Source organism: Numenius arquata, chromosome 1 (genome assembly GCF_964106895.1).
Source record: "Numenius arquata chromosome 1, bNumArq3.hap1.1, whole genome shotgun sequence".
NCBI lineage: Eukaryota > Metazoa > Chordata > Aves > Charadriiformes > Scolopacidae > Numenius > Numenius arquata.
The window spans coordinates 83,841,745-83,856,231 of record NC_133576.1 but is presented as its reverse complement, the minus strand read 5'-3'; the positions used below and the strand labels follow the sequence as shown (position 1 = coordinate 83,856,231).

Sequence of the window (14,487 nt, the reverse complement as noted above, 5' to 3'; positions counted from 1 at the left end):
TCCCTGAAAGGCAGCCTTGAAGCCTGGACATGGTGCTCCAGCTGGGAGGGTAGCAACGCTACAGAGTGTAAGGGCTGCTACACAAATCTCACACGTTATATTCTTATTTATACACCCACAGCATTGCATCTACCACAGGTCTTTCTCTGCCAAACTGCTACCCAAATGGTTTTGTTTTTTTCTCCTTTTGTGTTTGCACAGTTCATTATTTCTACTTAAACATAGAACTCTGCATCTGTTACTGTCTAATAGCATCCTGTGTTTTTTCAGACCATAGTTGCAATTTGTCAACTTAATTTTGTCCTCTCAGCTTCATGTCACCTGCAAATATAGTAGCCCGACTTTATTACATCATCCAATTTGTTAAGGAAAACACTAAATATTCCTAAACCCAGGTCAGACTGGTGAACTCCCCATTCAGTGGCTCCCCCTACTCTGATAATAAATGACTAATATTTCCACTCTGAGCACAACTCTGTAACCAGCAAAAATAGTTTCCTCCAGACTGTTTCCTTAGCTCACACACACAAGTGTCATCTCAGACAGTGTCAAAACTTCTTCTGGAGTCAAGATATATGACATCATCTTTTCCCTCATGTAAGATCCTGTTAATTTGCTGTAGTAGGAAATCAGAATGACCTGGGATTGTACATAGCTGATAGGTCCATACTGGCTGGTACTCACCTGTATTCATCTTCTGTAGACTTATCATCCGATTGTCTGTTTCACTATTTTTCTGACATGAACATTAGCATGACTGTTAATGCCTTGTTCCTCCATTTTTTCCATGGATATATACACTTTTCTACATAGATATCTATCTCTTTATATAGATATATATTTATATATATATATACACATATCTGCTTTTATTCACCATGTATGTCCTTCTCTGGTACTCCTCTCATTCTCCCCTGGGCCAGCTCTGAGATTTCACCACTCAGTTCCTCAGTGCCCTGTGCTGAAGTTCATCGAGTCCATCTAATTTGAAAACATCTGATTTATCTAGGTGCTTTCTAAGTATGTAATTCAGTGGTTTCAGCAACCGTGACAATATCTGCTGCGTTTCATTCAGGCTGTAACAAACAAAGCACTACATCAGTGACAACGCTGAAATCAATGGAAGTTGTTCTCATGTCCAGACTAAGACTTCTGTGTTTCTGTAATCAATGGCAAATCCCTCAGTGAGAGAACCCTGTATTTCCCAAATGTCTTTGGAAACAGTCTGGTTGGGTGGTTTTAAATTTCACCTTCGAGGTGGCTTACAATCTTTGCTTTTCAACTTGTTTTTCTTCGGTTGCTAAGAGAGGTGTATATAAACCTGCTCCCGAGACAGCTTTTTGACAACTGCTGTAGTGCAGGGAGAGGGCGAAGCCAGCTGCACTTCTTGCTACCATGTCAACACACCTGCCTTCACAGGAGCTTAGCAGCAAAGCCGTCCTGGGTTTGCTGGGTTTTCTTCAAGGGATTCCTTCATAACTTTAACGCGATCTCTGACTTGGTCATGGAATTGTTGCTCCTGGGCTGCTGGACGTATTTGTTCCACTTACACCTTGAAAGAGAGAGGATGGCCTGCTGGAAGTTACCTCCGATCACGACGTAAAGTAGTAGGTTGCCACATGTGTTGAGTGCAGCCAGTGGCCGAAAGATGATGTAGGCGGAGTGGATTTGCTTCTCCACCTGACAGCTGACTGGACACAACCGTAGTTCAACCCGAGCCACCCGAAAGATGTGGAAGGGGAGGAAGCACATATAGAAGACCACCAAGAGGACAACAGCGAGTCTGCGAGCCTTTTGTTTGTAGCAAGCCCGCGTGTGGGGCCCGGTAGCCAAGGTGTAAATGATGAGCACGTAGCACAGAGTCACCGTTAGCAAGGGCAAGAAGAAGGCCAGGCCGGTCAGCAGCCAGTTATACCACCTGATTGTGCCCAGGTTTTCAGAACTGGTAAGGTCAAGGCATAAAGACCTGTTTTGTGCCTCTTTTAAGGAGATCAAGAAGTTGACAGGGCTGACAGCTGCCAGTGAGATCACCCAAATGGCTACACAAGCTGCCACTGTCCACCTCTTCCTTTGGATGTGGAAGAACTTCATAGGGTGGACAATCACCACGTAGCGGAAGGCGCTGAAGCAGGTGAGGAAGAGGATGCTGCTGTACAAGTTGAAGTGGAAGCCAAAGCGGATGAACTTGCACATGAATTTACCAAATATCCAGTGTTCCCCACTGGCATAGTAGTGTATCAGGAAGGGAAGGCTGGTGAGGTACAGCAGGTCTGTGAGAGCCAGGTTCAGCATTATTATAGTACTGCTCTTCCAAGGCCTCATCTTGAGGCTGTAAACACAAATCGCAATGACGTTTCCTGGGAAGCCCACCAGGAAGATGATGCTATACATCATGGGAAGGTACAAAGTCTTCAGACCAACTTCCACATCACTGCAGTTGGGAAAATCACCTTCAGTGTCTTGCCAGGTGGTGGGGTTGGCTAAGTTGTCATTTGTTGTGTTCATGTTTTTTCCTTAGGACTTAAGGAAGAGAGAAAATTCTGTGAAATATTTAGTGTTCACTGACAGGTAAGACCTTCTCATAGCCCATTAAGCCCATAGCTTTTATCATGTCCATATAGAGACAGATACAATTTCATTTTAAAAAATATATTTTCAGGGAATGGTCTGCACAGACACAATGAAGTTTTAATGTAAGGGATTCCCAGTCTCACAGTGTGTGATGTGTGCCCCTTGGTATATAAAGCTCACTTTCTGCTTTCATCAGGGTTCAAGTGGAAAAGAAGAACAGACTAGTCATGTTGTGCTGCTGACCAAAAGTATAGAGCAGAATGTCCAGACCATAACTGCTCCATAAATCTATTTGTAGCCTTGTTAATTAAGTGGAAAACAGAGTGGATGTTGAAATGTTTTCATATTCTTTTTGATACTGGAGTTGGTTAACATTTTTCTCCCTGCTCCTTTGGAAACAACTGATAGAGGAATATTTCATTCTTTTAGTTCATTAACAAGATTGATGTTGCAAAGAAATAGGTTATTTTTAGGCTTGTCATTAGCTGCTATGTAAATTTCTATCCCTGTAAAAGTTTTAAATGGCGTTTTGCTTTGACATTAGTCTTAGAAGTTTTCTGAAACATCAGAGTAAATTCATCCAACCGCACAAAGCAGCCATTTGCAAGATGCAGTATGGGACTTGAGCAGGATTCAAGGGAAGTGAAGGTAGCCCAGTATATTGTCTCTAGAACAGAAAATATGGGGCCACTGATGTACATGGCAAATAAGTGCTAACATGGCATCCAGTAAGTGAATTTGTGTGAATGCCTTCTTTCTTTTAAAGTGGAGTAAATGTTTTGATGGGAAAAAAAAAAAGAATAAATTTCTAGCTTAATTTTTTTCCAGAGGAATGCAACTTCTTACAGGATGGTGCCCATCCTCAAATTAGTGTGGCCTGGGTCTGTTAAAATCGATTGTACTGAATCACCGCTTCTAGTTCTTGTTCCACTCCAAATTTTCTTGATGTAGCTTCTACCCCCACTCACTTGTGAGGTCTCACAGAGACAGGTTGCAGGATTTGAATTCAAATTTGTGTAGAACATTTGGTTCAAACATACTTAGAACACTTTGAAAACTGAAGCTGGAGCTTGAGGAGATGAGTGCCAATCACTGGCATTTGTTTTTAAAGAGCAAACCAGCTTCAAACCTCTTCTCATGGCTGGGGATGGTGCAGGGGATGGTTTGGATAAATCCAGTGGCTCTAATTCAGTTAAGAAGTAACACAGCGATACCATCATCCCCAAACAAGCTTGAAGCCTCTGGTACGGCTAATGTTTAACCAGGCTAACAGCAAAGGCCCCATCCTGCGGTGGCAGGTCACGGCGTGCTGTCTGCCACTGGAAGCGGCGGGGCGGTGCACTCCGTGGTGTTTACAGTGCGCGGCTGAAGGGCACGGCTGGGTGCTTCTCCCTGCATCACTTTCTTCATGCTTTGTAGGACTATCATTTTATCAGCAGCTTTTTTTTTTTTTTTTTTTTTTATATTCCCCTCCCCCCCCATCCCCCCACCCAGTGTGCTGCTGCAGCAAACTTACAGGGGCTGGAGAGCAAATAACTACCATCACCGAAGAGCGCGGCAGTGGCACTCAGCTGCCGCAGTCCCTACTAACAGTCACAGGCTCTTAGATGCTTTCGGAGCCACCACCTTTTCTATTGGTGAGGTATCTGATAGGGCTGTATTTGGGTGGAGGAACTCCCCCACGGGCCAGGCCACCCCCCTACGCCCCGGTTAAGCAAAGGCGAAGCGGGGACAAGTATTGCAAGAAAAGCACACAGATGCAGGGTCTGGGTTCTGAGCTACCCTAAGATTACATCCAACCTAACAGGTTACCACAGGGAGCAAAGAAAGGAGACACCAAGTCTTTGCTGTCAGCCTTATTATTTTGCTGTCTGAATTACAAATAGAATTTAGACAAAACTTAAATCTAATTAAGGAACAGTTTGTACTGTGGCAGATTTTATCACACTAAGTAATTGGCCATAATGGGACTTCTGCAGCCCAAGCTGAGGGCAAATGATATATGCTGTAGACACATAATGAACTTTAAATAAATTATCCAAGAGCAGAACTCGTAATAAAAGGGAACTAGATTATTGAAATAGAAACCTTCTTTCAGTCTTAACGGTGGAGTCACTGCTCTATTACATGGTATTCTTTACTGTAACCAATTGATTGGAGTCACTTTAAAAAATGTTGTGATTGCATGTCTTTAATTGCAGTCACGTATAAAGGAAACTTGTCTGCTCTTGCATTGTGGTAATTTAATTAGAGCCTGCTGGAAATAAAAGCCAAATGGCCCCAGCCATGGCAAAGTAACCTAGTACCTGTAATTGGACTATATTTCACACAGATGTGTTGCTGAATAAATTAAATAGGATTCAGCTCACAGTGTTCGACTCTTCCACTGGCTCAGATTTAAGAGACACAAATGATATATTTAGGGATGAAAATGTAAGCCTTCCTTCCCTTCCCTTACCCTTTATAATTCAGGGAGGCTTCTCCATGCAGAAAGAGTATGTGGATTTAACTTGAGTACTGGATGCATCCAACCAGATAAGCTTAATTTGTTCCGTGCTTCCATCATCCTGTAACCCTTTGCTCATCTCTCTCCACTTCGCCCTGCCTCTGAGTTCACACCTTTGAATCACAATATGCATTACCTGTAAATCCTTGGTGCTGTCTTCTCTCCTCTTCATAGCTGGTTCCTTAAATACCCTACTCCAGCTAGCAGAGTTTGTTTTTGAATTCCACAGGCTTCTGTGGTGAGACTGCCTGGGAAAGCCGTAGCAACCCCCCGGGCTATCGGGCAGATTGCAGGAACGCTCTGACTCCGTTCCCAGGTGAAGGTGGTGTGGGCTCCACGATGCTGAGTGAGAGCAGCTCTGACCCCTCTCACTTCTAGCTGTCACGTCCCCGGCAGAGGGGCCGTGCTGGTGTCAGCTGTCCTCCTGTCTGGCCTCTGCCGCCTGCGTGGGACGTGGGCACCTGCTCTGTGTCACTGGCAAAATCAGTTGGGACTGCCTGTAACCTGTCTGGTTTGGCCGGAGCGGTTTGTTACGGGCGCTTCCAGCCCTTGGCGAGGGAGGCAGGCCAGCAGCACTCAGGCAGGGAGAAGCAGCACCACTGCAGTGCCCGCCTGAAGGAGTATCTGCTCCCTGAGTCCCAGAGCACAGTGCAGGAGAGGTGGTAGATGGGAGGAGAGGTGGGGGAAGAGCAGGGTTTCGATCTGCCGGGAGTTGCCCTGCAGAGGGCTTGGTGGATGGTGGGAGCTGAGGCCAAACCCTTGCCTCTCAAGGAGGGCGAAGGTACCCATGCTCTCCAAACTGGGAGCTTGGTGGGATCAGCTGCCCCTTCTGCAGGGAGGGACCTGGCTCTGAGAAGAGAAGGGATTGTGCAACCAGGGCATGCTTGTGTCTTGTGGCTGGGAGAGGTATCTAAGACCATGTGCTTGTGAGGGCAACCTGGCTGGAGAAGGACTTTGCTGGAGAAAGGGATTGCATGACTCTGCCAGACAACAATCCTGACCATACTATACGGGAAGTACATTTATTTGTTGGCATGACTTGTGCAGAGGTCAGAGGAATCAAGAAGCCTAGGAAGGAACTCAAACTATGTGCTCCCTTTGGATATGGTTTGAAAAAATACCCAGCCTGCTGTGTGATCTGGAGCATTTTACAGTTTCCAAATACCCAGGCAATAAAGCAGAAGACAGGCCACCATTTCCTTGAATATGATGGCCAACCCTCAAGAAGGGGCTAGCAGAAATTTCCTCTCCCTTTGGAGAGGGAAGAAGGACACCGGCACCTTCTGGGGTGCTCTACAACAAGGGTTTTACTTCCTTTGCGCAGTGAACAGTGAGGGGCATGGTCCCACCTAGAGGTGCCTGAGTAATCACGGTGTGGTAGTTATAGATTTTACGGGGTGAATTAGCTTCCAGTGTGTGGTGCTAACTTAGACTATGACCTTGTGGAGTTCTCCTACAGATCCAGTATTTACACATTTTGTTTGATCTTCTCTCCCTCTTCCTTTTCAACAGGTTTTGACTCTTGGGCTAACTGTGCTCCATTGACTTTCACCTTGTTTCAAAGCAGTAATCCTCACACCAGTTTCAGGTTTCTATCTTTTTTTTTTTTTCCCTCCTTTTTTTCCCCACAAAGAAAACACTTTCAAAAGCATAAGTATTCCAGATTTGATTTTGAATTAAATATTTGCAAACTTCTGTGAACAGGTGGGAAAGTTATTATCTTGAGAGAGAAATGTTTAGATGAGGCTGAAAAGAACTTGAACGTTTTCCAACACTGAACTTAATTTCATATCTTGTTTGAAGCTATTATTTACTTTCTCATGATGATAAGAGATGTGAACCTGGAAATGCAAACAATTATGTACTGCATAATATAATGGTGAATCAGGCTCGAATTATTTAATAAATATACCTTTTTAAATTACTGCATAACCGTCCTGTTTCTTTACCTGATGCTTTCAGTATTGGATATCTTCACATGAATGACTTTCAGCTTACTGGTCATACATAATCTGTTCTCCTTAACTCTTTCTGATATAAGCCTGGCCACATCAACCTTGAACATGAACATTACTTTTGGAGCCCTAAATGCAAATATTCAGAAATAAACTGACAGTTGCCAACATATCCTTGAGTAACAGCTGATATGAACCACCATTGTTTATAGAAGGATTTGAAACCACTTTTTACTACATGACTAGCTACCAGATAGTAGAAGTGTCAGTACTCTGCATCATGGAAACTGTACATTCTGCAAAGTGCAAAAACACCCTTTGCAAAAGGCGTTTGGGGAGTTATGGAGAGACCAGGGGTGTGAAGCTGTATTTTCTCAGGAGTCTCAGTTTATACCTACAAACATAGATGAAGAATCTTCTGAATTTTATTTATAAGTTCCTGTCAATGTATAAAGGATATTAAGTTCATTGCTCATTTTTTAATTATTATTTTTATTCTTTTTTTTTATACATTTGTCTGCTCTGGTGAGGTATTTTTGAGTACGAACAGATATTGCTTTGGCATTATGATTCAAATGATATTAAAACAGGATCATTACTTGAAAACTTCATCTCAGGCTTAGTGTTTGGAGTTCAAGAAAAGATTTGAAAAATTGTGAGGATCTGGGAAAGAGCTTCAGGAATGAATGGAGTACCAGGAGATGTTGTGACATGCCTGAGAGACTTTTGAGTCTTTAGGTATTCTCTCTGGTTAGTTTATTCGAGAACAGATTTAAACAGGAATGGATGGTAGCCATGTTCACATCCATGGGAAGAGACTCCTGGCATCAGCATAGCTGGAGCTGTGCCAATCCCGGCTGGCAGCAGAGCTCAAGTATTTCTCAGTGAGGGTGGGTAGCTACTGAAGCAAATCCCTGTAGTAATATGGTTGATTCTTCAACTTTGAAATTTTTTAACCAACATTGAGTGTCTTTTGCATAAACATTGGTATAGTCGCAGAGCAGCATGAAATGATACTGTCATGCAGCTTTGCAGGAGAGATTCATAAGTTTTAAAGGCTAGAAGGATCTCTAGAAAAACCAGTCTAAAGGGTTGTATCCCCAAGGCCTTTTACACCCAAGACCAAAGGATTTAGCTCAGAATTCCCAGTAACTTACATGTAGCTGCTTTTTTTTTAATAGGACAATCTTCATTTAAAGGGAGAGGGATTATCCTCTTATACCTTTGATAGCTTGTTCTAAAGGTGAATCACGCCCACAGTTGAAATCATGCCCTTAGACTTTAATATGACTCTCTAGTTTGTGCTTCCAGCCTTTCAACTTCTTCATACATGTCTCTGCTATCACTCTCCCATTTAGTGATGGCTGTTTTGTTTTTGTGGAAGTGTTTAAACATTATAATCCAATCACCTTTCATACTTCTTCCTGATTAGTTTGATAGCTTAGGGCATCCTATGATACCATCTGGGCTTCTCCAGCCTGTTCTTTCTCCTACCATTGGTTTTGTTAGCTAGAACAAAGAAGAAGGTAGATTTAGATTAGATATCGGGAAGAAATTTTTCACTCTGAGGGTGGTGAGACACTGGAACAGGTTGCCCAGAGAAGCTGTGGATGCTCCATCCCTGGAAGTGTTCAAGGCCAGGCTAGATGGGGCTTTGAGCAACTTGGTCTAGTGGGAGGTGTCCCTGCCCATGGCAGGGGGGGTTGGAACTAGAGGATCTTTAAGATCCCTTCGAACCCAAACCGTTCTATGATTCTATAACATGAGGTCCTCCAGCCTCCGTCCTGGGTTTCTGCATCTCGGGCAATGTGGCTGGACCCATGTCCCTGCCTGCAGTACCAGACTCACAGAAATCCCAGGCATCCCCAGTGTGCATGCACCAGTCAGCTCTGTCCAAGCTACCCCGTAGGATTCTGATGAGGTGTGTCAAAGGTGGCCTGTTCTGCGCACTCGACCCTCCTGAGCAGCATTCTTCTGCAGAAATTGGGGAATCCTTCCTCATTTGGTGGCTCTCTGCCCCTTCATCCACTGATCACATAGGTATTCCTTTTTAGCATGACCGGAGCACCAAGTGATGATTGTAGGTACTCTCTATCCTGCCAGGAGGAGAGAGGATAGGAGAGATCATTGTATCCCTGTTGTCTTGAAAAATCTAGAAATGGAGAAAATCTTTCTCTCTATCATCATGGTGGAAGGACAGGAATGTAAAGAGATATCCTGGGCTAGGAAACCATCACCCAGTGTGGGAAAGGCAGAGAGAAGAAGAATTGCAATGAATGGCGTCTAAGTATCACCAAAAAAAAGCCCCATTCTGTTGCTGCACCATCAACAACTCAACAAGGAATGTATTAATCTGCCCACTTTTATTATATAAAGCAGTGAAGTCATGCAGCAAACCAACCTCTGTCATGCAATGTCAGCAAGGAAACCCTCCATAACGTAATCCTTGTCAGAGTGTCTCTTCTGCTTTTCAGGTCTGACTATGCTGTGCTACGTTGTCTTCAGCTTGCTTCCAAAATACGTGTCATGGTAAAATACCTTAAGGTGATCCAGTTGTCAGAGGTTGCCTCCTTCTGTCAAAAAATAAATGGGATCCCCCTGCTGTCCTTCCCAGCAAAAATCTTGTTGTATTTTTCTCTTTTTAAAGAGTTTTCTTAAATAATTTTGTTAGCTTGGATTCTTTGCTTAAATTTAAATATTCCTTAGCATGTATTTTTACACTAATTCCACATGATCCGTTGTGTACTCTCCCTATATACAGTTCTGAACCATTTTCGTGCTGTGCAAAGAATGTCTTTGAAATTGCCCTGACTTTGCCATGATGTTTTGGGTCCCTTATAACTGAAGACTTCAAAGATGTGATCTACCTTTGCCAGGTTTCTTGTTGACTGATAGGAGGTTTTCAAAACTGTTATGGGCATCAACAGGGGTTGGATACTAATTGCCCTTGATTCCTCTAATAAATTTCTTCTTCGGACTTCATTGGCTGTGTGCTTCCTTCTGCCTCTGTTGCTCCCCTCTGTGTCTTTTTCCAAGGGAGAGTTTTTATACTTGCAATGGAGACATTTTAAGGGTCCACCATTGAAATGCGTTCACCAGCTGTCATCAAGGTGATTTAAAACATGCACAACACATGCATATATTTTCATTCACACCCACATCTTTTTCTTTGGGAAAAACTTTCCTTTTCCTTTGATTCTGCATAAAATCCCTAGGGTGCAGCTGTCCCATGAGAGTTGGCTGCTTGGCAATTTTTGCCTCCGAAGCGCCTACACCACGCTTTCTTCCGGCTATTCATTGCCCTTTCCTGCACTGAATACTTCCTTCCTGCACTCAGTGGGAAACTCAGACTGCTAAAATGTGACGCTAATACCTCTGTTTTTTTCTCTTGGTATAACATCTTTAGCCCTGGGGCGAGTACTGGTGTGTCTGCAGGAACTAGCAGGGTAGATGGGTGCACGCCAGATGGATGCACACCCTTCAGACCTGTATATTCCAAAGATACAGGTTTGTTCCCGATTTATTTTCCCATGTGTTTTGTAACTGTTTATTGGAGTGAAACAAAAACAAAAACTCAAGAATGCCGAAAATACCCATGGGCCCTTGTACAATAGGATATGCAATTGGTACATTAGTCTTTGGTATGTTTTATTTGTAGCGCTTTATCTTTAAGCTCAGTGGCATTGTAGTGTTATGGCAAATTAGGCAACTATTGCAGAACATAATTTCAGGGATGGGTTATCATATATCACACTTGGGAGCCCACAGTCTGTGTCTTAACTAGAAGTTCATACTTCTGGGTTTTATTCTCTGCTTTTGCGAGTCTGACATTTTTTTCTATCTGTCTCTGGCGTGGCCTTCAGAAAAATCCTCCTGCTTTGTTTGTACTACACCCTGTTGAAGGTTTCTCTTGTCTTTCAGGGGGTGTGTTCTGCTGAGGATGGGTGTACTCATGGAACTTTCTGCAGCTCAGCTGAGTGCTCCAAAGTTATTTCCTCATTCCCCTTCTGTTTACTAGGTTTGCAGTCTGAGTTAGTAACATGCCCAGTTCATAGCAATTAAGGACGAATCTGCTGCTTTTCTTTAGCTGCAGAGGTCCTGTTTAGTCAAAACAAGACCACATGGAAAGGCAAGAAGGAGAGAGCAGTAGCCAACACGGAGGCAGGGAAGTGAAGCACGGAGCTCACTGGGAAAGGAGGAATATGAGGCTCAGGAAGCCCATAAGATCTAGTGCTGTTTGAAGACTAGCTTGGGCAAAAAGCAAACATTGCCACGGATCACATCTGCCCTTATGTCCTTTCACTGGAAGACAAGAATAAAACAAATGAATAAAACTCCTGCATATGGCATCCTTGTCCAGCGCAGACACCAGTTACAAAACACTGAGCATGCATGGTGGAAGAGCAGATGATGGTAAGATCCTAGCTGTGACGGGCACCTCTTGTCAAATATTTCTTAGTCCTAAGCAGTGCCTGAGCCAGTTTGCTGGTGTCTGCGTATTCTTCCCCTTGCAGCTGGCCCATGGGCCAGCTGGTGTTCACAAAGGCCTGTGTTTTCCCTTATTCCCTCTGTTATTGCCTTTTTGCAGTTAAAAACTGAAAATGTCATCCAGTCAAATTTTGTGGGAAGAATGATTTGGAGAGTACAGTAAGAGAAACCTTTTCTCTGTAAAGACAGCCAGGAGGTAGAACAGGCCACCCAGAGGGGCTGTGCAGGTGCCACCCCTGGAGATTTTCAAGTCGCAGACAGATACAGCCCTAGAAACCTGGTCTGAAATTAGTGCCAACCCTGCTCTGAGCAGGCACTTGCACTGGAGGTCCTCTGGTGTCCCTTCCAACTTTGGGTTCTCCATTCACAGATTAGGTTGCAATCTGGTTTCAGTGTCAAAATACCTCAGCAGTCAAATGGTGTATCTGATTTGAGTTTGATTTCACAGCCCGGATTCTCATTCTCCGTAGACTCTTCAAAATGAAAAAGGATTTGGCTCTCTGGTTACGTACTCCCAATTCCTGAGAGCTCCCACCTTCTCGATTTTTTGGGTTTGCATTGCTAGTGGCATTGCTTTGTTCATACGTGTGCTAGCTTTGGTTCTAACAATGCCAAATTTCATTTTGGCTTATCAACCAGAAGTTTGGGTGATTTTCCAATCGTTACTAAAATAATGGCTCTCATTCATTTTACTTGACAATACAGCCTGAAGACCTGAGGGCAGAACTGCTCAGAGTTTACCTCCACCCGTGCCCTCATAAGCCGGGGAGGTTGGGGGGCACCCAGCGGGACAGCGATGCATCTGCTCTGTGGCTGCTGGTCGTGATGGACAGTAGATGTCACTCTTGCCTAACGTATAGAGTTTGGTTTCTCCACTGAATGGATGGAGACCTTACGTGGGGGCGGGTGAGGGGGAAGAGTGACTGCTGATCATAATTGCTACCAAGTGAAAACTTTCTTTTCAGATAAAAAGATGTTTACACACAGAACTACAGCTTTTGTAGAATCACAGAATGGCTCGGGTTAGAATGGACCTTTAGAGATCATATACACCAACCCCCCTGCCATGGGCAGGGAAATCTTTGACTAGATCAGGTTGCTCAAAGTCCCATCCAACCTGGCCTTGAACATTTCCAATGATGGGGCATCCACAACGTCTCTGGCCAGCCTATTCCAGTGTCTTATCGCCCTCATCACAACAAATTTCTTCCTTATGTCTAATCTAAATGTACTGTCTTTCAGTTTAAAACCATTGCTCCTTGTCCTGTCACTATAGACCCTGGTAAAAAGTCTCTCATCATCTCTCATATAAGCCCTCTTTAACTATTGAAAGCCTGCAATAAGATATCCTTGAACCTTTTTCCTAGGCAAGATGTTATACCCACACCTTATTCTGAATCCCTAAAGAAAATGGTATAAAATCCTTAACAAAAAGTATGTTTCTGGGGAGGTTTTTTGGTACAGTTTGGTTTTCTTTAATCTTGGTCTTTGAAATGTGTGCTGGGGGCCTGCTAAATGATGCAGAACTGCCCATTTCATCAAAAACTTGCCATTTTGACACATAAACTGTACTGAGGGGCTGAAGAAGAATATCTTGGCCACCTGTCTTATGGGTGAAGAACAAACCAAACGCACTCTGGTATCTGTGATAGTGTGATGTCTGGCAACAGAAGGCTGCCAGCCTGGGCTGTGCAGGCAAAGCCTGCTTTCCTCTCTGCTCAACAGCTCTCTGGCTGCTTTGCAACCACCTGTAAAGTCACAGTCTGATTGGTCCAGGAGGACCTCATTGCAGTTATCACAGAATCACAGAATGATATGGGGTTGGAAGGGACCTCTGGAGATCATCTAGTCCAACCCCCCTGCCAAAGCAGGTCCACCTAGAGCAGGTTGCACAGGAAGGTGTCCAGGCAGGTTTTGAATGTCCCCAGAGACGGAGACTTCTGTCTCTGCTATGCGTTATCTCCCAAGCACCGAGGGCTTGAGCTTTCAAAAAGCTGCAGAGAAATTCATGCCACAATTGTGTGTGTCACTAGGCCTCACTTATTTTTTAATAATATGTTCAGAGTCCCTTTCAGTATCTCAGGAGACCAGACCAGCGGCCAGGCAGGGGTAAAATGCCTGTAAAGTTGCAACCTCTGGGATCACCTGTGGTATTTGGTCTTTTTTTTCTGGGTAAGTAAGAATCAGGTTCCCTGAAGAAAAGTGTTAGTTGCTCTCACAGGGGCGACAACTCTCACTGTACCTCACAGTAAACTTCACTTTTTAGCAATATGTGGAAATCGCAGTAATACCTGACTTGTGCTGGAGTTCTGGCTGGTGGTCTCCTATTGAAACCAGGCTCTCTCAAATAGTGACCATTTTAAAGACTTGTCACATAAGATAATTATCCTACCAGAAAAAAAAATATAATCCACTGTTTTGCTATAACAATTACATAAATACTTCCAGTTATGTCTGGATCCCTAGAAGCTCAGTTTCACTGTACAGGACCAGAAGATGTTTACAAAAAGACACAGCAATTGTCTTTATTATTAATGTCTGCTGTGGATATGCAATTTCAAGAGTGAGGCAGAATGGAAGAATTACACAACTGGGACATCACTTGAGAGAGATGCTGAAGGCAAAATATTTCACTAATACACATTTGCCACAGACTCCTTTCCTTCTGAATCCCACCCTATACCCACTGCAACAGAGATCTCAGTCAAGCATTAAATGCTTGTTTTTAGAAGAATCTTTGAAAAACCTAAGATTTATCAAATTAGCAGTGTTACTAATAATGCTAGTGAAGACAGTGACAGGGATATATGTCAGTCTGGCAGTTCTTGAATTTCTCCAGAGATAGTCAATGTAGAGCTTCTTTCATAGCAGTGAGTCATATCCTCCTAGGAGATTATGCAAGAGAATGGTAGCATGTCAGGAGAAAAAAAAAATTGTTGTGAACTGTACTAGTCTAATTAAACCAAG

At 43.6% G+C, this 14,487-nt stretch overlaps 1 protein-coding gene across 1 annotated transcript; it reads right to left on the bottom strand.

Moving 5' to 3' along the window:
* Positions 1–1,473: 1,473 nt before the first annotated feature.
* LOC141470414 (2-oxoglutarate receptor 1-like) lies at positions 1,474–2,505 on the bottom strand. The gene has a single exon (XM_074156432.1). It carries the CDS (start codon positions 2,503–2,505, stop codon positions 1,474–1,476), a length of 1,032 nt encoding a protein of 343 aa, XP_074012533.1.
* Between the last annotated feature and the right edge of the window lie 11,982 nt (positions 2,506–14,487).